This window comes from Eschscholzia californica, unplaced genomic scaffold (assembly GCF_041429995.1).
Source record: "Eschscholzia californica isolate CP2 unplaced genomic scaffold, dmEscCali1.0.p SCAF_2, whole genome shotgun sequence".
Taxonomy (NCBI): domain Eukaryota; kingdom Viridiplantae; phylum Streptophyta; class Magnoliopsida; order Ranunculales; family Papaveraceae; genus Eschscholzia; species Eschscholzia californica.
The window spans coordinates 54,853,549-54,879,909 of NW_028238309.1; the positions used below are offsets into that span (position 1 = coordinate 54,853,549).

Below are 26,361 nucleotides of genomic sequence, written 5' to 3' on the forward strand. Positions count from 1 at the left end.
AGGAAACAAGATGGGGGAAAACATGTTCGCCAATCTATATAGAGCTAAGATAGTTCTCCTTCATCTCTTTTATATTACACATCATTTATTCCTTACAAGCACATCACTCAGTATTTATAACATCTTCACAAATGAAACATATACATTATCAATATACTCTAAAAGATATGAATCTTTACAAGTTGAATTATCAAATAACCAACCTTGTCTCAGTCTTCTTCAACAGTCGAAGGTCTTGCGCACAAACAAAACCAGTCCCTCTTATGCCTACGTGTATTACCCGTCTCCCGATTGCCGTAAAAATAATACCTCAAAGGGACTCTCTTTTTTTCAACAACAGCTGATGATGTTCCTGGTTTAATTTCCTCAGGCCAAACCCGGTAGCTTTTAGAGTCTTCTGCATCTTTCATGGCAGGTTTTAACTTAATACTGGTTTCCCCTTTTTCCTGCATTTTGAGTTTCTTCATTTTTATCAATGTGTTCTTAACCGCTTTTAGTCTAGACTCTAGGTCGAGCAAGTCCGTTACTCCATCCAACACTACACGGTTGCAATTTTTGCACAATTCTTCAGAGCTATTGTCATGCAGGTCCCTTATAGGTCCCGAATTCTGGATAGAAAGGCAGAAAGAATCAGTCATGTATTAGATCGAAAATAACTATCATTGAAAGTTTAATTAGGCTACTATCATGAGAACATCATCGAAAATCATAGTTGAGAGACAAACTTATCAAATGAAATAGATTCATTGTGCAGAAAAACTACCTCCATTTCGTGACTGCCTTCCAGTTCTGTCATTTCTGAAAACACAAGTTCTTCGAGCGATTTTATGCTTTCCACCAAAGGAACTAAGTCATTTGAGTATTTTGAAATCTCGTGATTGCCTTCCAACTGATTACCCATGTCTTCGATTTTCTTTACGATATCCTGAATTAATCTTTCATCTTCTTCCGTTTTATCTTGATACTCGTAATTCCCAAGTGACTTCAACACACGATGAATCCCCGTTCTTTGTTTATCGACTTGGTTCAACAACGATTTGACTTCACCTTGTTGTTCGACGTTTTTCTGTTCCAATTCGAAAATGATTTTCTCTGATAACTTGGATGTTTCAACGTGATTTTGATTCAATAGAACGAAATTCCTTTCTTCAACATCTCGAACACATTTCTCCCAAATGAAGAACTCCATCTGAGCTTTCATGGCTTTATCCTGCTCTGCTTCAAAGTCTCTCTCCACTGCTCGGCGCTCCTCTTGCAATACAAAGATCTTTTCTTCCAAACTAGCCAAATGGGTCTCATTCGACTCTAAGAAACTTGCATGTTTTTCTCTCTCAAGAGCCAAGGAGGTCTGTAATTCGGCTACTTGATCAAGTATTGACTCCTCCTTCTCCAGATACGAATGCTTTTCACCCAACTCGCTGTAACATTTCGCCACGTCTTCCAGCTTTTCCTGAACACTTTTTAACTTAGTAACCATAGAGTCTCGTTCAGTAAGAAGTCCGAACTTCTCATTTTTGATATCTTGGAATGATTCTTCCAAATTCTTCGATGCAACCCTCGAGGCTTCAAGCTCAACATTGACATCAGTGAGTGAATTCTCCAGTAACGTATTTTTATCGAAAAGCTTGCTGAGATTCTCCTCTATGATATCTAGTTGAGAAGCCAAGCTAGCTTTCTCAGCAATAAGAGCCGATTTTTCCTGCTGAAGAGACTCACAGGTTGCTTCGAGTGCTCTTAGGTTCTTGTTTTCCTCTTTAAGCTGTTTAATGTCATCTTGTAAGCACTGGTTCTGAAGCTCCATCTCCACCAATGTCTGAAACCTATCTTCGACCTCCATTTCTAAATTTCTCTGTTTATCTTGAGATTTATAATGCAATTCTTGCAGACTATTAAGAGCATCTTCGGCCTGCATTAAGTGCATGTGCTCTTCTTGCATTTGAGCTCGGAGATTTACCAACTCTTCATCTTTCTGTACAAGCTCATGTGTTATTAGCATACCCATTTTCTGCATCAAGGTATCACCTTCTGATTTCAGAGATTGATATACCAAATGATGTTGTTCTTCGGCAGATTTAAATCTTTCGACCCCCATTGCTATTTCGTTGTTAAGTCGTGCTGTTTCCTCGTCGCCACGAGTAATCTTTGTTTCAAGCTCAGATATTGTTTCCTCGGGCCTGACAGAATGAACTCTATTCCTTTTGCCGGAATGGGATTGTGAGGGCATGCCCAAATCGTCGTCAGGACCAACCGTCAAGCCATGGGCCTGGTGAAGTTCCCTTGTTGCATGATCATATCTTCCAGCTAAACCATGGTAAGCTTGGTGCGCCTCCTCCACCATTCTTAAAATCTCTGGACGCTGTCCAAAGTACAGATCTGCCCTTCTTGTAAAGTCAATTGCCTGTGGTTGTAAAAGGCCTTTCATTGTTTCGAATTTCGCATCCATACCTATTGCAAGTAAAATGACGATATAATCTGGGTTAGTAATCTGTCGATAAGTTTTACCCTTTACTGATGTACCAGAATTTACGTCGTCAAGAAAACTTGGTAAACGAAACATTTAAAGTCTAAAAAGAAGAGAAGATTTCAGGAAAGCAATACCTCTAAGATCTTCATGAAGCCATTTTGAGTTACTCGGGCCTATATGACTATTCCATAATCTTGAGTCTGATTGTTTCGATGTCGCCATGATATTTCTAGCCAAGAACGCCAGTTTTGAGTTATTCGGGCTTATAGAACTATTCGATAATCTTGAGTCTGATTGGTTCGATGTCGCCATGATATTTCTAGGCAAGAAACACCTTACACCAGTACTATATTTCCAATTTCGATGAATTCCAATTTGTGTTTCTCTTCCTTGTACCTAGAAAACAGGATTAGATAGATCCTGCCAATTTAATTTCAGGAATTAAGAAGTTCTAATTTCATTTAGTGCAACAAAAATCATGTGCACAAAACCCAAAATCATGGTCAAAGATAGTATGATCCAAAATTCAACACAGGAAGTCTCAATATCTGAAAATTTAAAAACTTATGATCTACAACCAATGAAGTACAGAAAGATTTTCAGCAATCCACCATGAATAAGAACTTCCCCATGATCTAAAAAACAGAGTAATCAACATTCATGATTTTGTATTCCTAACTTGATCACTCAATATTCCATTAAGAAAATTCAAATTATAAACTGAACTCTGTCAAAAAAAAAAAAAACTTAACTTGTACTGCTCAGAAGTATCTGATCAACCAAACCCACATAAAACATCAATATCAAAACACTTCAAAGAGAACTTGAGTAGAAAATTAAGCAAAATTAACTTGTGCTTTATATTTTATTTTCCAATTCTGTTATAGAAGAAGACTTGTCTTATTTTTTAAAGAAGTATTGGAAGACTTGATCTTACAGGCTAGCTGGATTGGGAAGAGGAGAAAGGAAGGGATGAAAGCAAGGGGTGAGCAGCGGTGGGTTGCCGACCATTAAGAGTCTAACCGAAGGCAAACCAATCAACAGTAGTTTGGCTAAACCATCAGCCGAAGTCAAGCCGATCAAAACTATCAATGGACTTCGTTTGACTCTGTTCGGTTTAACTCGACTAAATTCGGTTTGTCGGTCTGGCCGAACTCAATTAACCAAGACTAAGTCAAACCGTTGGTTGATTAATCTTTTGACAAGTAGGCAAACCAATCAGTGGCAGTTTGGCTAAATCACGGGCCGAAATCGAACCGATCAAAGTCAACTCAATTGATCGGCCTGACCGAACTCAGTTAACCAAGCCGAAGTCAAACCATTGGATTATTGGTTTTTGACAAGTCAAACATTGTCCAATTCTGTCCAAAAAAACTATTTACTGAATTCGGCCAAGTTCGGACTGGTCAGATTGGCCCATCTTGGTAACCCCTAAATGAAGGGTCAAAAGGAAAGAAATCTCAAATGGGTGTGGAATTAAGACAAAAAGGAAATGAAAGAGTGGGAAGTGAACCAGTGATATCAAAAGAACATGTTTGTTGATATAGGTGGTGAAGCCAAAGCTAAGAAAAATTATCCCTTTATCTCTTCTATATTTATTACACAAATCATTTATTCCTCACAAGAACATCACTCAGTATTTATAACATCTTCTTAAATGAAAAGTAAACATTATCAAAATACTATCAATATATGAATCTTTACAAGTTGAATTATCAAATATATAACCCACCTTGTCTCAGTCTTCTTCAACAGTCGAAGGTCTTACGCACAAACAAAACCGGTCCCTCTTTCGCCTGCGTGTACTACTCGTTTTCCGATCGCCGTAAAAATAATCCTTCAGAAGGACTCTTTTTCTTCCCCCATTAACACCTGGTGATCTTTCTGTTGCATGTTCAACTTCAAGTTTGGACAGAACAAGCTGTATTCTCTGCACTTCTAGCACCAATTTTCCAATCTTTTCAGACAGCCTTTCTGTTTGTTCGAAAACTTTTCGTCTTCTGATGTTTATGCCTTCCTCCGATTCCATTTCGGCTTTCCCCTTGTGGGATAATGGAATCTCAATATTGTCTCTTAAGGTGCCATTTATATCAAGTAACCGAATAATGGCGTTCTCAATTTCTTGTAATTGCCCATCAACCATATCGTATTCATAATTATCTGCCCGTCTGGTTTTCGGTGTTTGCCCTACCTTACTTTTCAAGCCTTGCACTGTTATGTTTAAGTTGGTTAACTTCTTCGAATCAGAAGATAGCCTCTCTAAGACCTTTCTCGTGCTTGCTTCTTGATCTTCCCTAGTAGTACTCTTCGAGACTTCTAACTTGTCCACAACCAACTCCTCCTCGTCGTCTGGGGCGAAAGACTTGTTATATTCACTCTTCTGGCCTTCATTATTATCAATAATGTTGGCTTCACTCTGGTCATTCAACCAAGTTCTATCGCTCTTTAGGTGTTGCGCAAGATCAGGATCATAAGAAGAAGAAGAAGCTGCAGATGGATCAGGCATAATATCTTTACTTTTAGGAGCATCAAGATCTTCGTGATCACCCGCAAGTTTCACTTCTATGGGCTCCACAACAATGTTCTTTCCTGTTTTAATTTCCTCATACCCAACCCAGTAACTTTTAGAGTCTTCGACCGCTTTCATGGAAGATTCTAACTTAATATCGGTTTCCATTTTTTCCTGCATTTTGAGTTTCTTCATTTCAATTAATGTCTTCTCAACTGCTTTTAGTCTGGACTCTAGGTCGGGCAAGTCCCCTACTCCATTCGACACTACATGGTTGCAATTTTCACACAACTCTTCGGAGCTACTGTCATGCAGATGCTTTGTATGCCCCAAGTCCTGGAGAGAAAGGCAGAAAGAATCAGTCATAAATTAGATCGAAAATAACTATCATTAAAATTTTATTTGGGCTACTATCATGAGAGCATCATCTAAAAATTCATCGTTGAGAGACCAATCAAATGAAATAAATTCATTGTACAGAAAAATGTACCTCCATTTCGTGATTGCCTTCCAGTTCTGTCATTTCTGAAAACACAAGTTCTTCGAGTGACTTTATACTTTTCATCAATGGAACCACGTCATTTGAATATTTTGCAATCTCGTATTTCATTTCTCCAATTTCACCTTCCAATATGTGACGACTTTCTTTTAGATGTTCAATCTTTTCAATCTGAGTGGCACTTTTATCTTCAAGTTTTTCAAATGCTCCTATGAGGTTATATAATTTTTCCTCGAGAACAATGGCACGAGTGGTCGAGATCTCACGGTCGTTATACAGTTTTTCGGCCTCAGCTTCCAAAGATTCACTCTCATTTCTATTCTCTTTCAGCTCGGTGCATAGATTCTCTTCTTTCATCTTGTATTCTTCAATTTTAAGATGTAAATCCAATTTTTCGCTTTCAATTATATCGAAGTTCTGTTGAAGGTAAGAAAGTTCCATTTCTTTTTTAGTCAAAAGCTCCTTTCTGATTTCAACTTCATGATTTAACTGATCATGTTCGTTTCTGACTGCGTATAATTCATTCTCTAATTTCTCCATTCCTTCCCGCATTATTCTTATCTCCTTCCCAAGACCACCATTAATCTCATGAAGATAATCCAGACTTTCTCCGAGTCCTTTCACTTCTGCAGCCTTTTCAGCACGAAAGCTCTTGAGCATGAAGAAGAGGTTGCTTAAAACCATGACTTCTTCAATCATAACACTGTTTTCCTCTTCTAATTTGCTGTTTCGATCCTTCAAGTTGGAGACTTCCATCATAAAGAACTCGCTTTCTTGAAGTAATTTGAAGTTTTCATTTTGTAATATGAGGCGTGATTCTTGCATATCTGATGTTAGTTGCTCAAGCAGGGTTGTAAGAACAGATTTCTCGAACACCAGCTGCTGTTTCTCATCTTGGGTTTCAACCAACTCGTTGCCCATGTTTTCGATTTTCTTTACGATATGCTGAATTAGTCTTTCCTCTTCTTCCTTTTTATCTTGACACTCGTAATCAAGATCGTTCCCAAGTGACCTCAACACATGATGAATCCCCATTCTTTGTTTATTGACTTGGTTCGACAAAGATTTGACTTCACTTTGTTGTTCGACATTTTTCTGTTCCAATTCCAAAATGAGTTTCTCTGACAACTTGGATGTTTCAATGTGTTTTTGATTCTCAATCAATAGAAAGAAATTCCTTTCCTCAACATCTCGAACACATCTCTCCCAAATGAAGAACTCGATCTGAGCTTTCATGGCTTTATCCTGTTCTGCTTCAAAGTCTCTCTTCATTGTTAGGTGTTCTTCTTGCAATACAAGGATCTTTTCTTCCAAACTAGCCACATGGGTCTCATTTGACCGTAAGAAACTTGCATGTTTTTCTCTCTCGTGGGCCAAGGAGGTCTGTAATTCGGCTACTTGATCAAGAATTGACTCTTTTTCCTTCTCCAGATATGAATCCTTTTCACCTAACTCTTTGTAACACTTCTCCACGTCTTCTAGCTTTTCCTGAACACTTTCCAACTTAGTAACCATAGAGTCTCGTTCACTAAGAAGGCTGGATTTCTCATTGTTGACAGCTTGGAATGACTCTTCCAAATTCTTTGATGCAACCCTCGAGCTTTCAAGCTCAACATTGACATCAGCGAGCGAATTCTCCAGTAACATATTTTTTTCGGAGAGCATGCCTAGATCCTCCTTTATGGTCTCTAACTGAGAAACCAAGCTAGCTTTCTCAGCAACCAAAACCGTTTTTTCTTGCTGAAGAGACTCGCGTGTTGCTTCGAGTGTTTTCAGTTTCTCTCTCAACTCCTCTAGTTCCACATTTACATCTGAAAGTGAATTCTCGAGAAGGGCGATCTTTTCCAAAAGCTTCTCCATGTGTTCTAATTTTTCCAAAAGAGAATCTTTTTCATCTCTTTCATTCTGGTTTATCTCTCTCAATTTCGATTGTTCATCTTGCAAGTTCTTAATAGACGAACCGAGGGAATCTGGTTCGAACCCAACTGACTCAACTTGCTCAATGACACTTTGGTGACGTCGATTTAATTCATTTATTTCTTCTTTTAGACAGTAAATCTCTTGCTGTAGAGCGTTTCTTTGATCTAAACGGAGTTCAGATTCCTCTTTGACTTTCTCAATTGTTTCTTTCAAGCCAAGGACTTCCTCCTGCAAATTCTTTATCGACATGGTTGAAGATACATTCTGAACGTTTAGGTTCTTGTTTTCCTCTTTCAGCTGCTGAATTTCATCTTCTAAGTACTGGTTCTGAAGCTTCATCTCCTCCAACATCTGAAACCTATCTTCGAGCTCCATCTCTAGATCTCTCTGTTCATCTTGAGATTTATAATGTAATTCTTGCAGATTAATAAGAGCATCTTCGGCCTGAATTAAGTGCATGTGCTCTTCTTGCATTTGAGCTCGGAGATTTACCAACTCTTCATCTTTCTGTACAAGCTCATGTGTTATTAGCATACCCATTTTCTGCATCAAGGTATCAGCTTCTGATTTCAGAGATTGATATGCTCTCTCCAACATATGATGTTGTTCTTCGGCAGAGTTAAATTTTTTGACCCCCATTGCTAGTTCGTTGTTAAGCCGTGTTGTTTCCTCGTGGGCACGAGTAATCTTGGTTTCAAGCTCAGATATTGTTTCCAGACAATGCTGGTATTGTATAGTAGCTGCTTCATTTGCTTCATTTAATTTAGTAATGATTTCCCGTAAGGATTGAACTTCAGCTTCGGCTTTATCTCGTTTCTCATTGCGCTTTCTGGCTTCCTCTTCAGCATATGAAAGTTTAGTCTCTAGATCAGATATTTTCTCTAGACATTGCTTGTATCGAAGAAGACTAGCTTCATTTTCAGCTTCTAATTTGGAGAGAGATTGCTTTAGTGTTTCAACTTCTTTTTCGGCTTTACTTGCTCGCTCATCGAGTCGTCCTGCTTCCTTTTGGGCGGTCTCAAGATCGGATATCCTCTCCAAGCACTGCAAGTAATTAGCTGCACCAGCTTCCTTTTCGGCTACTAAGTTTGACAAAGCATGCTTTAAACTTTCAGCTTCCTTTTCTGCTCTACTTGCTCGCTCATTTAGTTCACCCGCTTCCTTCTGTGCTTGATCAAGTTCGTTTTTGATTGTAGATAGCTTTTCCAAGCTCTGCTGGTATTGAAGAAGGCTAGCTTCCTTTTCAGCTTCTAATCTTGCAATTGCTTGCTTCAAAATCTGAACTTCATCTTCAGATTTACCAACTTGCTCATACTCAGACACGACTTGAGCCTGTCCAGTGACTCCATTTTGAGAACCATGGGCTTTATCTTCGTCATGAGAATTTTGGTCCTTTCTCGCTGTAACATGGTCGGTCCCTTCAACCGACCCAAAAATGTCATGTAGCTGTTTCAACCCTTTTCTATTTGTTAGCGGCTCGGGTCTGTCGGAATGGGCTCTACTCCTTTTGCCAGAATGGGATTGTGAGGGCGTGCCTGAATCATCATCAGGACCAACCGCCAAACCATTGGCCTGGCGAAGTTCCCTTGTTGCATGATCATATCTTCCAGCTAAACCATGGTACGCTTGGTGCACCTCCTCCACCATTCCTAAAATCTGTGGACGCTGTCTAAAAAACAGATCCGCCCTTCTTGCAAAGTCATCTGCCTGTGGTTTTAAAAGCTTTTTCATTGCTTCGAATTTCGCATCCATATCTATTTCAAGTAAAATGACGATATAATCTGGGTTAGTAATCTGTAGATAAGTTTCACTCTTTAACCATGATACGAGAATTTACATCGTCAAATAAACTTGATAAATCAAAGATTTTAAAATTATTTCTAAAAGAAGAAAAGTGTTTCAAGAATTCTATGAATATACAGGGTAACTGACTAGATACAAATTTCAGCTATAAAAAAATCGGTAAGAACATCAAAATAACTTTCAGAGGACAACCAAACTTTTTATAAGCCAGCGAAGGATAACCAACCTTGCATCTTTTACATAGAACCTTTTAAACGTCCGATTTTTTTATAGCTCATATTTCGAAATATATGTAACACATGCACTAGTCCAGGTATTGGTATCTAATAGTGGTACACCATGTCAGTGGAAATCGGCCTGTATATACACGCGTGCGAACACACACACACACACACACACACACACACAATATGTACATCACGCACACACACACACACACAGCAATCCACAATGAAGTACAGAAAGATTTTCACGCGCGCGTGCACACACACACACACTCACACACACACAATATGTACATCTCGCATCAACCCATTTAACTAACTAGAGTATCCTACACAAAAGAATATATTGAAAAGGAGTAACATGTTACAGAGCGAAATACTAATCGATGATTCAAGAACTGTCCTATTTTTCTCTTCAAGATCAATAAGGGAGAGCACCAGAACAGAATTATCGGTTTCGCTTATGCAATTGGGAGTAAACCAGTTCATGTATAAACCGGAGAGCCTAAAAGCCAATGAAAAGTACCTCAACTCTTCCACGCACAATTTCTCTTGTCTTCATGGATCAATAATTTAGCACGATAAAAGAAAAGCATATACACAATCATTTCGAATCACATCTAAACAAAATTTTAGCCTATTTACGAATATTAACAGCATCTATAGCAAGATCTAAATGAATATTGACAGAAAAGAGATTTGAACCATATGTAGGGAATTCATTAAACAGTCAGAACAATGAAAAGGAAAACAATACCTGTAAGTTCTTCTTGAAGCCATTTTGAGTTATTCGAGCTTATATGGCTATTCGATAATCTTGACTCTGAATGTTTCAATGTTGCCATAATATTTCTAGCCAAGAACACCAGTACTATCTATTCCAATTTTGATGAACTCCAATTTCTTTATCTAATAATCAAGAATAAAAACCAAATAGAGGTTCCAAAAACAACCCAATTTGGCACTTTAGATGCTTTACAATATGTGTTTCCCTTCCTTGTACCTAGAAAACAAGATCAGATGAATTCTGCTAATTTAATTTCAGGATTTAAGAAGTTCAAATTTCATTTAGTGCAACAAAAATCATGTGGGCAAATCCCAAATTCATGGTCAAAGATAGTATGCTCCCAAATTCAAATCAGGAAGTCTCAATATCTGAAAATTTTGAAAACTTATGATCTACAACCAATGAACTACAGAAACATTTTCAGCAATCCACCATGAATAAGAACTTCCTGATGATCTAAAAAACAGAACAATCAGTATCCAAGATCTTATATACCTAACTTGATCACTCAATACCCATTAAGAAAAATCAAATTAACAATCTGAAATCTGCAAAAAAAAAACTTAAACTTTTACTGCATAAAAGTATCTGATCAACCAAACCCACATAGAAAATCAATAAAAAAAACACTTCAAAAGAGAACTTGAAGTGAAAATTAAGCAAAAATCATGGATACCCAGACACAAAAACCCCAAGAAAAATCAACCAACAGAGGAAAATTTGCTTTTTTTGGAAGTTGGGTATCACCCAAACAGGAACAAAAGTGGTCTAATAGAATCAGATAATCAGTAACTTACCAGTAAAATTGATCAAGTCTCAGGTGGGTATTTTATCAGCAGCTGATTAAAGGTCTCAGCTGCTTGCTTTCTCCATCATCCCATTGACTCTCTCTCTCTATATATATATGTGTGTGGGAAGTTGTGTTTTTATTTTTCAATTCTGTTGTAGAAGAAGAAGACTTGTGTTATTTTCTAATAAGTATTGGAAGACTTGATCTTACACAAGCTAGAAAGAAAGGATTGAAAGGTTAAGAGGAAAGAAAACAGAGTGTGGAATTAAGACAAAAAAAAGAAAGAGTGGGTATTGATTTCAATGAAAGAACATTTGGTAACTTCCACACCATAACTACAAGTCTAAAACCAATGTTGCTTTTCTGCTTTCATTAAAAAAAAACAATTTAACATATTCTCCTCCTGTTCTTTGCTGTCTCTTGTCATTACTCTCTCTCCCTCTCTCCCTCTCTCTCTAGAGAGAGTTGGTAAAGTTTAGGTCAATGTATTACAATGACATGAATTACTAAACTACCCCTCCTTTGCTGTCGTCAAAGGGTTTAGTCATGGAGTTTAGGGCAAGATCAATTTAGGTAATAAGATTATAATGAGGGTTATTTCAACAAAAAAAAAAAAAAAAGATTATAATGAGGGTTGAGTAGTCTCGGATAGGGGTGTGCAAAAATAGACCGAACCAATCAAACCAAACCGATCCAAACCGGTCCAGTCGGTTTTCAAACCAAACCAAACAACGAATGGTTTGGTACGGTTGTAGATTTCAAAAAACCAACTGGTTTGGTTCGGTAAGTGGATGTAATTTTTAGGAATCATTAAAACCAAACCGAACCAGTCAAGTTCAATTAATATATATATAATTATATATTTACATAACTGTTTCTAAAATATATCTATCATATCTCTATACTTTCATACAAATACATATCTTTCGTCAAATTCTTGCAAAAAACAAGAATAACTACTAACCGTATAAAACAACAACACTACTACAATACAATGTTACTAACAAATATTAGATTAAAACAATTCATGTATCATTAATGTTACTATTTTTTTTTGAAATGTATCATTAATGTTACTAGCTAGTACTATTAGATTAAAACAATTCATGTATCACTAATGTTACTAGCTACTATATAATATTCTAGTCGGTGGCTTGCGCATGTCTTTAATGTTTCAAATTTTTTTCGACGTATTATGTTAGTTTGATTGTTAAGAAGTGTTGTCTTGATTTTATACGTCAATGTATGAAGAAAGTAACTCGATCCGCCGATTTTTATGGAGAACAATTTGTTTTTGTGTATGGTTTGGTATCCAGTAGTATCCAAACCGCTTATGATGGTTTGGTTAGTAACCGAACCAAACCATGAGCGGTTTGGTAACGGTTTGAAAAATCACTAACCAAACCATGAGTGGTTTGGTAACGGATGCCACAAAAATACTGGATACCGAACCAACGAACACCCCTAGTCTCGGATCGGACCATCAAGAAGAAGAGTCTAAAATATTTGAAGATCTAAATGTAATGTATATGTTAAGGATATCTCCTCAATTAGTAGACACATATCGAGTTTGCTAGATTAGTTACGAGTTTCCTAATAACTTTATTTCAACAAAAAAAAAAAAAGTTTCCTAATAACTTAAATTCACGTTATAAGTGGGTTATAGGGATCTAGTTAATTAGGTCATATAGTGGTAAACGTAACGAATCACTCCTACAAATTCATAATTGTGGAGATCAATGCAATGTAGTTGGTCATGGCTTTCTTTGTGGATATAGGTCGAAATATCCAACCAAAACCTTAAGTCTATTTCATTTCATCCTCTCGATTATCGATCGTGAAATCTATCTTGGTATTTGAGAAGGTTAATCAGTTTTAGTCCTTACTTCTGTAATTTTAGTATAATTTATGATTAAATAGTTGATCCGCCACTTTATCGATTTTCGAATTTTCTTTGTGACTACCAGCATCTTGCAAGCGAGTAGAAAAGTGGAAGAAAAAAGGATACCTATTCAGGCTAAAACAAAATAACAAAAGGAAAAAAAAATCAAATCAGAGTTATTTCATCAGAGGAAGAATCACTCATGTCTTCTAGAACCAACTGCTTGAGAACTATAACGCTAGTTATTTCAGTCCGGCAGAGCCATTCCAAACCTCATAACAACGTCAACCAAAACCGTGACAACCCGCCTGAGCCAGATTTAACGTCACCTGAGTTGACCATCCGCTCGTCGAGCCACGACTTCCATCCAAGCCAGTTATCACCGCAGGACAAGCCAATTATCACCGCGGGACAAGCCACTCTATCCACCTGAGCCGATGGTTATCCAACCGAGTCGTTCAATTTATGAAGCCATTCTTTGAGCTGATCTCATTCCAACCGAGCGGATCGAGTTTTCATGTCAGATTTTATCACATTTCTTAAAGAAACACAAAATTTTCTCACATGGCCTCCCATATCATACCACCAACTTCAACCTCACTTCCGTTAAGGCCAGCGCTTTGGGGAAAGCTAAATAGTTTTCGGGGTGTGAAGACTTGGTCAAAAATTGGTCAATTTTGTTTGACAATTTTTTGATAATTTTATTTAGGGGGAAAGTAAAATAGCTTCTCCACCTCAGCTCTCTCTCTCTCTCCACCTCACTTCTCTCCCTCCACCTCATCTTCTCTCTCTCTTCTCCGGAAAATTTTCCGGCCGGCGACCATGAAAAAAAAAAAATTCCCTTCGCCGGAGTTTCTAGAGAGAGAGTGAGTGAGTGAAAAAATATATTTTTTTTTTCATGGTCGCCGGCCGGAAAATTTTCCGACCGGCGACCTATCGGAGAAGATGAGGTGGAGAGAGAAGATGAGGTGGAGGGAGGTGAGGGGGAGAGTTTTTTATTTTGAACCATATTCCCCATAAAATATGTTTCCTCGGAAACTTTTCAAACTTTTACATATTCCCTTTAAAATTTCATACTCCAGAAACTATTTAGCTTTCCCTAAAGCGCTGGCCTTCCGTTAATTACAACCACCATTAATCTTCTCACCCATGGCTAAACAAAATTTGGTGATGGGGTCTTGGGAGAAACAAAAAATTTGATTAAATATTTTTTACGCGATAATTTTCTTTTTTTCTTAAAATGGTGGCGGGCATTCCATCTTATGGATCAACAACTTAAATCCCACGCTAAGCCTTTCAAGTTCCATCAAACACTAAGGGTAGTGGTTCAGGACATTGGAGGACACTCAGAGACAAAATGTTCCAGAGACATTTCAAGACATTTCGGGACATTTGTTCGTAGACAAAATGTCTTTATGGACATTTCAGGACATTTGATTCATAGACAAAATGTCTCAGAGACATTTCAAGACATTTGGTTCATGGACAAAATGTCCTGGGGACATTTCAACATATTGAATCCATGGACAAAATGTGTAGTAGATATTATTATTATTATTATTATCATTATTATTATTATTACTATTATTATTATCTCATCATTGAAGGATAATTGGTAGACATTTATTATTTTAATATTATCATTATTGTCAAACCATATGAAATAATATATTTGTACTCATATTTCAATAATATATTTTTCGACTTTTGTGGACATCTGTGGATATCTGAGGACATTGATGGCAGTTGGTAGACATTTATTATTTTAATGTAATCATTATTGTCTAATCATACGAAATAAATTTGCCCTACTACTTTTTTTTTGATGAAATTTGCCCTACTATTTTGAAAATATATTTTTCGACTTTCGTAGACATCCGTGAATGTCTGTGGACATTGATAGATATTTAGTTGATATTTATTATTTTAATATTATTACTGTCTTACCATATGAAATAAAAAAATTAATTAATATTTCTAAATATATATTTTTCGACTTTCGTAGACATCTGTAGATATCTGTGGACATTGATGGACAATTGGTAAATATTTATTATTTAATATAGTTAAATATTAATATAATATAATATAATATAATATTAATATAATAATAATATAATATAATATAATATAATAATAATATAATATAATATAATACAATATAATATAATATAATAGTGATATAATATAATAATAATATAATATAATATAATATAATATAATATAATATAATATAATATAATATAATATAATATAATATAATATTATAATAATATGATTTGATAATAATAAAATTTTATTACCTTCCTCAAATATATAATAATAATAATAATAATAATAATAATAATAATAATAATAATAATAATATTAATAATAATAATAATAATAATAATAATAATAATAATAATAATAATATAATAATAATGTAGTAATATAATAATAAGATAATATTATTATAATATGATTGGATAATAATAATTATTTTTATTACCTTCTTTACTCAAATATATAATAATAATAGTAATAAAAATAATAATAATAATAATAATAATAATAATAATATAATAATAATATAATAATAATAATAATATAATAATATAATAATGTAGTAATATAATAATAAGATAATATTATTATAATATGATTTGATAATAATAATTATTTTTATTATCTTCCTTACTCAAATGTCCCCAAGTGTCTTCCATATTTTGAGAGACATTTTCTCTCCAAAAGCTCTCCAAATTTACACTAAAATGTCTCCAAATGTCCCCAAAACCAATTTGTCTTGAAATGTCCCTAATTTCGTGTCCCGAACGAATAACATAGACATTTGGAGACATTTGAAATGTCCCTAACCAATAACACGGACATTTGGGGACATTTCAAATGTCCCCAACCAATAACACCCAACCAATAACACGGACATTGGGGGACATGAAAATGTCACCCAAAGTCCCCAACCACTACCCCCCTAAAAATATGGTTGTGCTGTACTGGGTTTAACGCAATTTACACTTGATTTAAGGGGTAATAAGGTAATTTTAAAATGCTAAATAACAATAAGAGTGGTCGCTTTTGACAGGGCAATTCTGATAGCCAACCATCCTTTCCAAAGTGAAAGGGCGTATTGGACGGTGCCCGAAATAACATCACAATACAACAATATGCCACGTGTTAAATGATTAATTTCTTCCTTTTACTATTTTGTTATTTATCTTTTGTGTAAATTATATATGAAAGCATATATTGGGTGAGATAACAAAATTTTTTCATTGAAAATCATTAAATCAAAGTATCATGAATAAATGAAGTCAATGGGATAGATAAAATAATCTTAATGAATTAATGAACTAAGGTAGAATTTCATTCAATGACATCCTTAAGATAATTACATTAATACGACAATTCTAATAGTTCTATATAGTGTATCTCCCATAACACTGAAGTAACAAGTTAACTTTTGTTTTTTGTCTGTCCGGTCGAGAAAGAGAAATCTGAGACAGGAAGCGAGACGCCTATAAAAGATGAGAGAAATAAAGAGGAAAGGGACAGAGGTAGTAATTGAAGTCAAAATAGAAATGTTACAAAACGAAGAAAAGAGCTAGCAATTTCTCAACAAAAGAAGAAAAGAGCTAGTGTTGGACGGTTTAGGGTTTAAATTGGAGCTATTGGCCTTCTCAAGTAAAATGGTTATTTCAAAAAAAGAAAAAAATGAAAAATGGTTATTACGTTTTTGCAGTATATAACCACAAAATGGATATAAAGAAAAATATAGAAGCGGTTGAAGTTAAGATTAATAGTTCATCTAAAACAACACAAACACCATGAAACACTATAGATGATGATCCTGGCTAGAGCAATTACAAAGTTGGTTTCACTCTTTAACCCTCGAGTTCCACTTACGAATACATACTACATAACTTGAAAACAATCAATACTTTTACGTACTCCCCCAGTCTCCCTCTCTCCTGTCTCTCTCTTCTATTATATAATGTTGTCGTACTTTAACACGCCTTTTCTATGAAAACATCAATTTTATTAAAGTTTGGAATATATTAGGAACGGCTTTGTCTTCATTACCTCATATTGAATTATTGAAAAGAAGCCGTGACATAATTATCCTAGACCAGATGAAATGAAAAGACAATTATTAATTTATTACCCGTCAGTTTGCCCCTTAAGAAGGATGGGACTTCAACTCCGTATTTTAAGATGTTAGTTCGTTGGAGGGAATTTCTCATCACAAATATTATTTCTAATCATAATTTTGAAAAGTTCACTGAAAATCACAATTAGACAAACAACATATTAACTGTTACGTCCCAATTATCCAATTATTTTATTTAAAAATGTAACTGTTATTTTTTTTTGTTAAATACGTTACTGTTATTTGACAGCAAAATATAGTTGTATCAGTCCACATGAAAAAAAACTTTTTAACTGAAAAAAGGACAACAATTGAGGATTATGTATGAGTAAAATGTTGTTTTAATATATCTATATAACAAATGACATAGGTTTTTTGTCTAGTGTTATAAAAATGGAGAGAAGTCCTCTTGTTTAACAAGAGTTCCTTGAGTTTACACCCACTAGATAATCCAGACCAAGATACCATATTTAATTAAGTTTATATGTCGTTTTCATTCCTTCGGACTCTTTTTCAAATTCGATAATTATTGATTGATCGTATATTTCATTATAGTTTTATGATTCAGATTGTCATTTCCAATTTGATTTATTCACTAAACAGAATCAATTCCAGACATTCATTATGTACCTACAGATGCTATATTGGTTTTGAATCAAATTTCTAGTCAATCTATATTAATTGACTACTTTCATTTGTGTGGCATATGAAGTTAAAACATAATAAAATTAGCAAGGATGTCCATAAGGGAATTTCTTACTTTGAATCTAACAAGAGGTAAAATAAAAAATCATTAGTTTTGTGACAAGATAAATATATATTTGATCGAACTCACAATGCATAAAATACAAACTTTTTTATTCTTTTCTTCATAGATCATTATAATCAAATCTAATAAAAATGGGATTATCTTGTTCATAACAAACAAAAAAATAAAGAGTAGATCATCTTAAGAAAAACTAGATTTGCTACCACTTTGAAGCAAATTGTATTAAGATACTCTAAAGTTAAGGACAACTTTAAGAAAGAAATCATAATTTGACATACTTGTAGGGAAGCAACCAAAATGTACACCCATATCCCCTCCTCCTTCTAACCCTTCCACCAAAAGATAGTCTCCCAACAAAACCATCATCTTTACCCTCTATCTAGCAATGATTTCTGGCTGCTGGGTGAAGCCAAAGCAAGCCAAAAGAAAAGGAGGTAGGGCACTGAGGCCACCTATGGTTGAGAAATTTTGGGTCTAAGTCTTAAATTACTTGATGATATCAATACCCAACATTCAACAAAAATAAAGTGTTACGTTTATCATGCTTTACTCACCCTTTTGACCAAGCCGTGCGTAAGCAACAAATATAAAACTGCATTATAATCTCAACTGTCTACTATTGGATGTCTGAAATTAAACTCGCTTCCGACTTTGCAGTTTGCAATTCCGTTAAATAGTTAGGTGTGTCTTTGGAGTCATATGACTAAGATTGAATGAACAAAACAAAGAGCACAATTGGTGATAAGAATAAAAATATAGAGAAAGAGATCACTCAAACTCTAGCTTTTTATAACTTCTCCCTAGTTACTCAATCATGATAAACCGAATAATCATATGGTTTATGACTTTATGGGTTAAATCTATAATAGCCGTCAAGGCCCTTTCATCAAATAGACGTAAACCCCACCATTTTTTTTTCTTTCGTATATATTTTTCAAACGAATTCTGAAGTGATTTGTTTGTTCTTGCTTTTTAACAACTCACTTGTCAGTCTGAGTTTCTAATTGAAAGTTTGTTTTTCATATTAAAACTAGTCGCTTTGTCAATAAAAAAAGATTGGTGTCAATGGCTATGGTACAATGTTTAATGTATATTGTTACTTAAATTCACAAAAGTATCCCCTAACTAAATGCTTCTTTCCCCTCAGCCTGTCAGAGCAAGTCTAGTCGTACACCTTAAAATCACACGATGAGGTTTATTTAACCATCTTTTTATAAAGATACATGTATTGATCACGAAATTTTTGAGAATTTCAAAATTAACAGATAGGAGGTGTACTAGATTGGAGGGTAAAATGTTATTTTCCTTGTTCTTTAGACAAGACTAGTGAGGGAAAGCTCCATAATTGTTAGGGTTAGGTCATTAAAGTTCAATAATACAAGTAGTAACCTGTAATTGTTGCACCATTGTGAGAAAATCATGTTGGATACAGACAAGCCAGACCCCACCCACACTAATAAACATGAGTTTGAATTGTCACCTTCTGATCCAGGCTGGGGTTTAGGTTGGACTGGTGGAACTACCTGGTTCTTGTTAATTTCTTGCAAAGAGTACAATAATTTCACAATTGTTTGCTCAAATACATCCAACTTTACTTAGCTTCAACTAGGGGTGACAATTTTTTCTATCGATCGAACGCTCTTTACTGAGCAGAGATTTTCCGAAACTCATACCTGATAGGGAAAGGGCAAGGGTTGGGAGCCATACCCTCGAACCAAATCTTCCCTATTTAATAATACGTAAAACTTTACTTTAATTATAAAGGGCTGTTTCTAGAACATTATTTGTACCTGCATCAAGTTTCATGACCACGAGGTCCACGACTTAAAGGTTTGCATTATTAACTCAAGTGGCTGATTCAGGTGGGTTCATTTGATTCAGACAAGTCAGATTCAACAATGAGAAAAAAAAAACGAACACCACCCACAGAGTTGAGGTTTGGTCGCGAACTCTGTAGTCTGTAACAGTGTAAAAACTGAAACGTTTGCTCCAAGGAGAATAGATTTGTTTTCCATTTTTCTACTTAAAAGGTAAAAGACATTCGTTACAATGTATTGAAAACTGAATTTCATTATTATCATACAAGTAGAGACCTACCAAACTCAAATTCCTGCAACTAACAAACTAAACTAACTTCATCGATACAATTAACATGAAAAATTTCACTGGAGATCATCATTTTCATGGTAAGTAAGAGATGGAAACGAAGGGATAGATTGAAGTACCAATTTCCGGGTCGTCCTACCATGGGGAGGCGATACTCTCTTACGATTAGGAGAAGACGTCTTCACACTTCTGATAGGCGAGGAATTGCTTTGTAATACCTCCGGAGTTTCTTCTTCTGGAACGGTTTGGAAATGTTTTTCCAACTTAAGTGGGGTAGGAAGAATGTCTGATCTTTTGAGTGTTGTTCGGCTAGAAGATCCAGCTTGAAAGATAGAAGATCGTGGTGGTTTTCCGAGAGATGATGAGAACTCAAGTTGAACAGACATCCTGAAATACATTGAATCATAAAATATTAATGACACAAACGGAGGAACATGCAAGTAAACATAACTCGAGAAATGTTTCTTTCTTCCTTGAATCCCACTCAGAAGCTGGTCTGACATTTTCCCGACCACATACTATCAATTGCATTTTGAATATCTCATGATTTAAAGTCAACGTACATAAAGTGTCACCAATGCATTGAGTAAGACTCTGAGTAAAGCTCTAAGTAATTGACTTGAAAGTAGAGAGCGTAGTAAAAAGAAACAACCTAATAATCGAAACAAGAAAATATGTGTATAAATAGTATCCTATTTTGGTATTTTCGAACTCACTGGATAAAGGCATTCGTGAAGGCATCCATGTTAAATAGATACAAGGCTATAGGTAGAGACTACGAACGAAGTTTACTCTAATGAACAAACTTTACGTTCAATACCTGCAAACTTGGAAGGGTGTGATAGGCACGTGATCGGGATATTCCTCTTCCTTGTCATTTCGTACTCCACTAATATGTAAACTTTTACGGGGCACATCCTTTCTACAGGTTTCTGGATCTTCAGCTCCTGGCTCACCATCTACAATTGGAACTGACCCTGAATTAAGGATGAAAATGATGAGCTTCGGCTCGTCTAAAAGAGCTGAAACTTTAAAGTTAAGGTTTTCATGGAAGTTTACCATCTTTTGTACCAAAAACATTTTTACAACTTTCACATCTGCAATTAATGGAGCATCCAACACCACCCTTCAAGGACAGGAAACGAAGTAGTAATGAGACTAAATAGCAATACCAATAGAATCAGATGAAAAGAGAACAGATGAGATACTGAAGTCATCAAGTGAACAAGAACCAACCTGAAAGCATTCACAGTACTTCTTGAGACAACTTGATTTCTTGCAATTGCATCCTTTCTTATGCCGAGCTGAAGCTGGAGTTTTATTAGGTTCTTCCTGTAGACAAAAACCAAAATCAGTTAGAACTCATAGAAATTGATCAAGTAATATAATATTGTGAGTTTATTTTTTGCTAAATGCTTACTCCGACTTCGAATACAGGCTCAGAGCTCCTAATAACTTTAGGAGCAAAAGCAAGAGGGTTCCGAGACTCGATCTGCTTGCGAGTTGCGAGAACAGTATCTTCATGAATAGGCTTGTTAAAGCAATCCATACATGAGCACGGCTCCACACAATATACACCAGCAGCAAAACATTCGCAGTAACTGCATCAGGGTCAAAAAGGTCATGAAACTCAAACATGAGCAAGAAAAATGGTTCTGAAATGGCTTCATAAATGCATGAGAGAATCGTCCAAGACCGAGAGAAAGGTGGAACTATGTACTACTTGCATAGTTGCATGCAAAAGTCATACCCGAGACAGCAGGAATTTTCACTTTATCTTTATAGTCAAAGCAATCTTTTAGTGAATAATCATAAAGTAGGGTTAACCTCTTGATTTGGTGGGAGCTTAAGAAAATGTAAGAAACTTACAGCTTCAAGCATTTTGACTTTTTACAGTTACATCGCTTGCAGGCCACCTCTTCAGCAGGTTCCAACGTGCGTCTGCATATCAAAATGTTTAGAACATACAGTTGAAGAAAGTTAAGAACTTAAAATACAAGAACAAAATCAAGAAATGTAAAAGGAACTTGCCTCCGCTTTTTGGGGCTACAACTTTCGCTATAATCTTCCCGAACTCCAAAAGCGGATCTCTGAGAAGAATCTTGCATAATCTCTTCGTTAACGGATGTGCCTACATCTCTTTCGATTGAGTTGAAAGGGAAGCTTTCAGTTTTAGGGTTTTGCTCTGATAATACCGAATGTAAAGAGGAAATACGGGTCGACATGCTTATAACTTGTCTTCCAGAAGCAAGAGTCTCATGCTTGATAACTCTATTGTCAGTTGTAGTAGCTGCAAGTGCATTTAAGTGCAAACCGATTCCGGGAAGCATACATGGTGAAGAACTATTTACAGACTTAAAAGGAATCAATTGTTTATCATCAGAAGAAATTTTTCCTTCAGGATCGGAGATCGAAGCACTACTATGAGAGCTGTCCTCGAACTTTCTTTTAACACCTCCTGCCGTCTCAAATTGTAGGCAACGCCTTCGTGTACCTCGCTGCTGCTGTGAACCAAGGATATATATCAATGCCATGTCGTATATCACAAAAACTAGAAGCTGAGAACTGAAACAACTTATTGTGAGAAGTCCATGATAATAAAGAAAGTGGACAGAAACGAAAAGTATTACCTTGCAGTCAATTTCAGCTTTATCATCTAATTTCTCACTTCGAAATTCAACAACTTGTTGGTTGTGAGAAGTACTTGGTAGTTCTTTAGCTAATTGATTTGTTTCTTTTTGCTCAGCCGCTGATCGAGTTGCAGTATTTTCCGCATTGTCATTCATGCAAGAACCTATTGATATAGCAAGTTGAGTTGTCGGCAAATCATCACTACTATCAGCGAAAACTAACAAACCAGCAGCATCAGAAATCAAATTCTCCCAATCAGATCCTACTTCTTCCTCCTTTGTTGGCTTATCCTGAGTTTCTACCTGAACTTCTCCTCCGCTTTTGAACGAAGAACACCGTTCTAGAGGTACTCCTTGAACAAATTGACGGACAGGGGTTGATGATAGAGAAATCTCAAGTGAAGGATCCGTTTCAAAATTACGGCGAGGAGCTGAATTGTTTTCAGGGCTCCCACAATCAAATTTCAAGGATCTTGGAAGCTCAGCAGCAAGTTCCAAGTTTTTATTAGGTGTTTCCAATTCCTTAATAGCACTTCCCAGATCAAGAATTTGGGGTGGATCATTGGAGGAATTAAGCATCTGAACAGTTTCAACAGCCGTGACGCTTGTACTGACTTCACATCCATTCTCAGAGGCCAATCCAGATTTCGATGATTCTGAGAAAAATTGCCTGAAATACAAAATACAGTAACGAAGTTCTTAAACGACAATCCACAATTTGGTTTTGATTTACATAGATGAAGAAGTTACAGTTACCTTCTTAAGAATCGAGATTCTTTTTGGGAACTGACATGAGGTGATGTAAATACGGAAGGAGGTGATCCAAAACTTAGCGAGTTAAATGTTTGTGATATGTTGATTGATTTAACAGGCTTAATAGGAGATAGACTGTTGATATAGTTGAAGACAGGAGAATCCTGCATTTAAAACATAAACTTTCTCAGTAACTGAATTTCATCGAAGGCTACAAAAACTGAAAGGAAAAAAAATTGCATCCAACTCTCTAGCCAAATGCTAGCATAAAAGCTCGAAAATCATTCCAAAATGAGTAGTGGTAGTAGTTATACTTGAAGATACAGATTTTACTGATGATGCTCCGTCACATAGAAAATACAGTAACAGAAAATTTACATAAGGGTTATTGATATCGACTATCCGGGGCTACTATCCTAGCACCCACTTTGGTTGGGTGCTAACACGTGTGTATATCCATTAAAGCATTGGTGATATTTCAATTGAACTCTAGCATTTGTCGGATGTCAATGCTTATTCAAAAGAAAATCTCGAAAGGCAAATGCAGGATAAGTGACCGGAGAGATGCTCCTCGAACTGTCGAGCAACAAAACCCTAGGCCCAAGTTCTCAAAACTCTTTAGACCTACAATGTGAGTACTGGATGACCACAGATTCTATAAAGAAGAAGTAATCAAACAGAATTTGTACTTCTAAATAACAATTCATATGGACATCAACAGATCTGAACAATATGAAAAGCCTCTAAAAATTTGAAGTAAAAATTAAATGTACAAGCCACACAACCAAAACCCTAGAAACTTCGGAAAATTATTTAGATTCTGCAAAAGATATAGAGGTTTAAAGTTAAGGAAACAAATTTTGTTGAAAAGAGGGAAAAAAAGAAGCACCAAACCTAGAAATCAACTCAACAACTTGTGTAACCCTAAAAGGGATACTCAAATTTCTGCACATGCATAGGGTAGAATCACCAATAACCAGAAATGGTGAATCAACTACTCACTGGGAGCATAATCTACCAAATACCCATTTTTACTTAAAAAGAGGACTTGGATAAATTTTCACTAAATTAACAAAAATTAGCTATAAGACCTTTGTAGAAAGTAACAAACCCTAATTTAATCTTATTAGACAATCTTCAAGGAATGAATTTACTAGAAGAATAGTCAAGAAGAGCTTGAAATTAGACCATGACCAAATTTTCTAGAAAAATTTAGAAAAAAAAAGAGCAGATGAGTAAATCATAACCCTAATTGAACATCAAAAGAAAAAAAGGAGCAAACTTGATGATTTAATCAATTACCCATAACAAAAAAAAACTACCCTACCTCAAAAACCCAACCTTCAAATCCAAGAAAAGAAACCCTTAAATCCTTACTAACAAACAAACCCACACCTAAAACCCCAAGAACCCAAAATTGGTAACCATCATAAGAGATAAAAATCACCTCAAATTTAGAAATGGGTGTACAGATCCGGCTCCTCTCTGGTGTATCCATTGAGTAAGAAGGAAGACGAAGAAGCTAAGAGAAAAAGTGAGAAAGCTCCTTCTCCTCACATTGTCATTTTCTCACTCTACTACAGAACTATTAAGAGAGAGAAAAGAGAAGAGGGAGAGAAATTCAAGAAGGGATTGAAGGCGGGAAGATAAAGATGTGTAGTAAGTAGTAGAGGAAATGGAGCCTGCTGCCACACACTCACTCACTTTCTCTCTCTAACCCCACTCAACACTCACTCCACACTCTACTTCAACAGCTGTTGAGAACTAAATCCTAAAAATCCCCCCTCCCTCCCTCCCATTATATATAAATAATAACAAAATATTAAATTAAAAAAGACTTTCCTTTTTCTTTATTAAAATTGAAAATCATTTTTTTGGGTCTTGAAATTGTGTTTTGCCACATCAACAACGTTTATAGACCAACAGTCTTTCCCTCCTTTTTATTCTTTCTTTCTTTTAAAAACGTTTTCCCCTAAACTCTCTCTCTCTATATTACTTTCTCTCTCTAATTATGATTTATGGGGAGAGAGAGAGAGAGACTTGTTCTTCTTGCTTCAGTTTTTTCCCTCCTTCCCGCATCTACGGTTACTTATTAGAGGATAATTTCACACTAGTAGATAGTGAGTGACATAGTGTGTGAATTAAATGGGTGGCACGAGTTTAGCACGTGATTATATTGAGTATAACCAAAGATTAGTCAATATTAATGTAGTAGATCCAAATCCAAAGTCTTTCTTAGCCAAATAAAGAAATGTTAATCCACTTGTCAAATGAAAAAAAATCTAGAGACGTGTCATTTTAATCTGTTATTTTAAGGATGGTTATGGTAAAAAAATCTGGAAACGTGTCATTTGTTAATTAGCTAATCACTGTTAAGAGATTTTGGTTTTTAACACATCCAAATGATTAATCAGGGTTGGGAAATTATCTTCCAATATTGTCATGGAAAATGAAGAAAGAACGGTCACATATATTGATCATTACAGTAATGTAAATGTATATTCCAAAAGAAAACCTCTAAATTCTGTTATGTAAGGCTACTTTGATTGAAATCCTAGATGGCCTATCCAAATTGTATTTCCTAGTATTACATTACCAAATTAAGTACAAAATTTACCAGATGAATAACTTTATTTAACTCAAAATTCACAAAGCAACCACAAAATCTCATATTAGACGTCAAATCTTTCACTCAAATTAGTAAAAGAGAAAAACAATTGCATATATCTCAATTTTGGAAAACCATCCATGATGAATCTTTTTTTCTTAGTTTACATGTGGGGTTGCAAGAGAAATGATCCACTACCTAATTTGTGTGGATATAATCTTTCCATATACTATAAATTAAGCTAATGCTAGTAAACATGGCATAGCAAAATCTTACCTAGTAAGAAACTAAATTTTCGGATTTTCAGAGACGCCATTATTTTGTATTCAAATTCATAAGCATTGTAGTGTCACTACTCACTAAGGTTGGTGCCCCACCTCGGTTCTCGTCGTACGAGAGATGAACTGTTATGCAATCACATGTTTTTCTTTTTTCGTTCTAAGATTATCAAGAGCCACGATTTAACGACC

The 26,361-nt window shown here is 35.5% G+C and overlaps 3 protein-coding genes across 6 annotated transcripts; all 3 read right to left on the reverse strand.

Annotated features, from left to right (window-relative positions):
• Positions 1 to 39: 39 nt before the first annotated feature.
• Positions 40 to 3,474, reverse strand: LOC147559150 (protein NETWORKED 1B-like). The gene is made up of 3 exons (XM_086660959.1): positions 2,599 to 3,474; positions 764 to 2,445; positions 40 to 608 (listed from the first exon to the last, which is right to left on the reverse strand). Exons 1-3 carry the CDS (start codon positions 2,774 to 2,776, stop codon positions 210 to 212), a joined length of 2,259 nt encoding a protein of 752 aa, XP_086517085.1. The 5' UTR covers positions 2,777 to 3,474; the 3' UTR covers positions 40 to 209.
• Positions 3,475 to 4,027: 553 nt separating this feature from the next.
• LOC147559151 (protein NETWORKED 1A-like) lies at positions 4,028 to 11,478 on the reverse strand. Its single transcript, XM_086660958.1, has 4 exons — positions 11,004 to 11,478; positions 10,177 to 10,422; positions 5,464 to 9,146; positions 4,028 to 5,309 (listed from the first exon to the last, which is right to left on the reverse strand). The coding sequence occupies exons 2-4, from the start codon at positions 10,262 to 10,264 to the stop codon at positions 4,203 to 4,205; spliced, it is 4,878 nt and encodes a 1,625-aa protein (XP_086517084.1). The 5' UTR covers positions 10,265 to 10,422; positions 11,004 to 11,478; the 3' UTR covers positions 4,028 to 4,202.
• Positions 11,479 to 19,777: 8,299 nt separating this feature from the next.
• LOC147559152 (protein tesmin/TSO1-like CXC 2) lies at positions 19,778 to 25,331 on the reverse strand. Of its 4 annotated transcripts, none has more exons than XM_086660936.1 (10): positions 24,731 to 25,331; positions 23,287 to 23,447; positions 22,531 to 23,200; positions 21,932 to 22,404; positions 21,770 to 21,841; positions 21,321 to 21,501; positions 21,137 to 21,232; positions 20,960 to 21,026; positions 20,721 to 20,877; positions 19,778 to 20,287 (listed from the first exon to the last, which is right to left on the reverse strand). In XM_086660936.1, the coding sequence occupies exons 1-10, from the start codon at positions 24,779 to 24,781 to the stop codon at positions 19,957 to 19,959; spliced, it is 2,259 nt and encodes a 752-aa protein (XP_086517062.1). In that variant the 5' UTR covers positions 24,782 to 25,331; the 3' UTR covers positions 19,778 to 19,956. The 4 variants fall into 4 exon arrangements, with proteins under 4 accessions (XP_086517062.1, XP_086517063.1, XP_086517065.1 ...); XM_086660937.1 differs by having other exon boundaries at positions 21,932 to 22,401; positions 24,731 to 25,072; XM_086660939.1 differs by having other exon boundaries at positions 20,721 to 20,859; positions 21,932 to 22,401; positions 24,731 to 25,068.
• Positions 25,332 to 26,361: the final 1,030 nt, after the last annotated feature.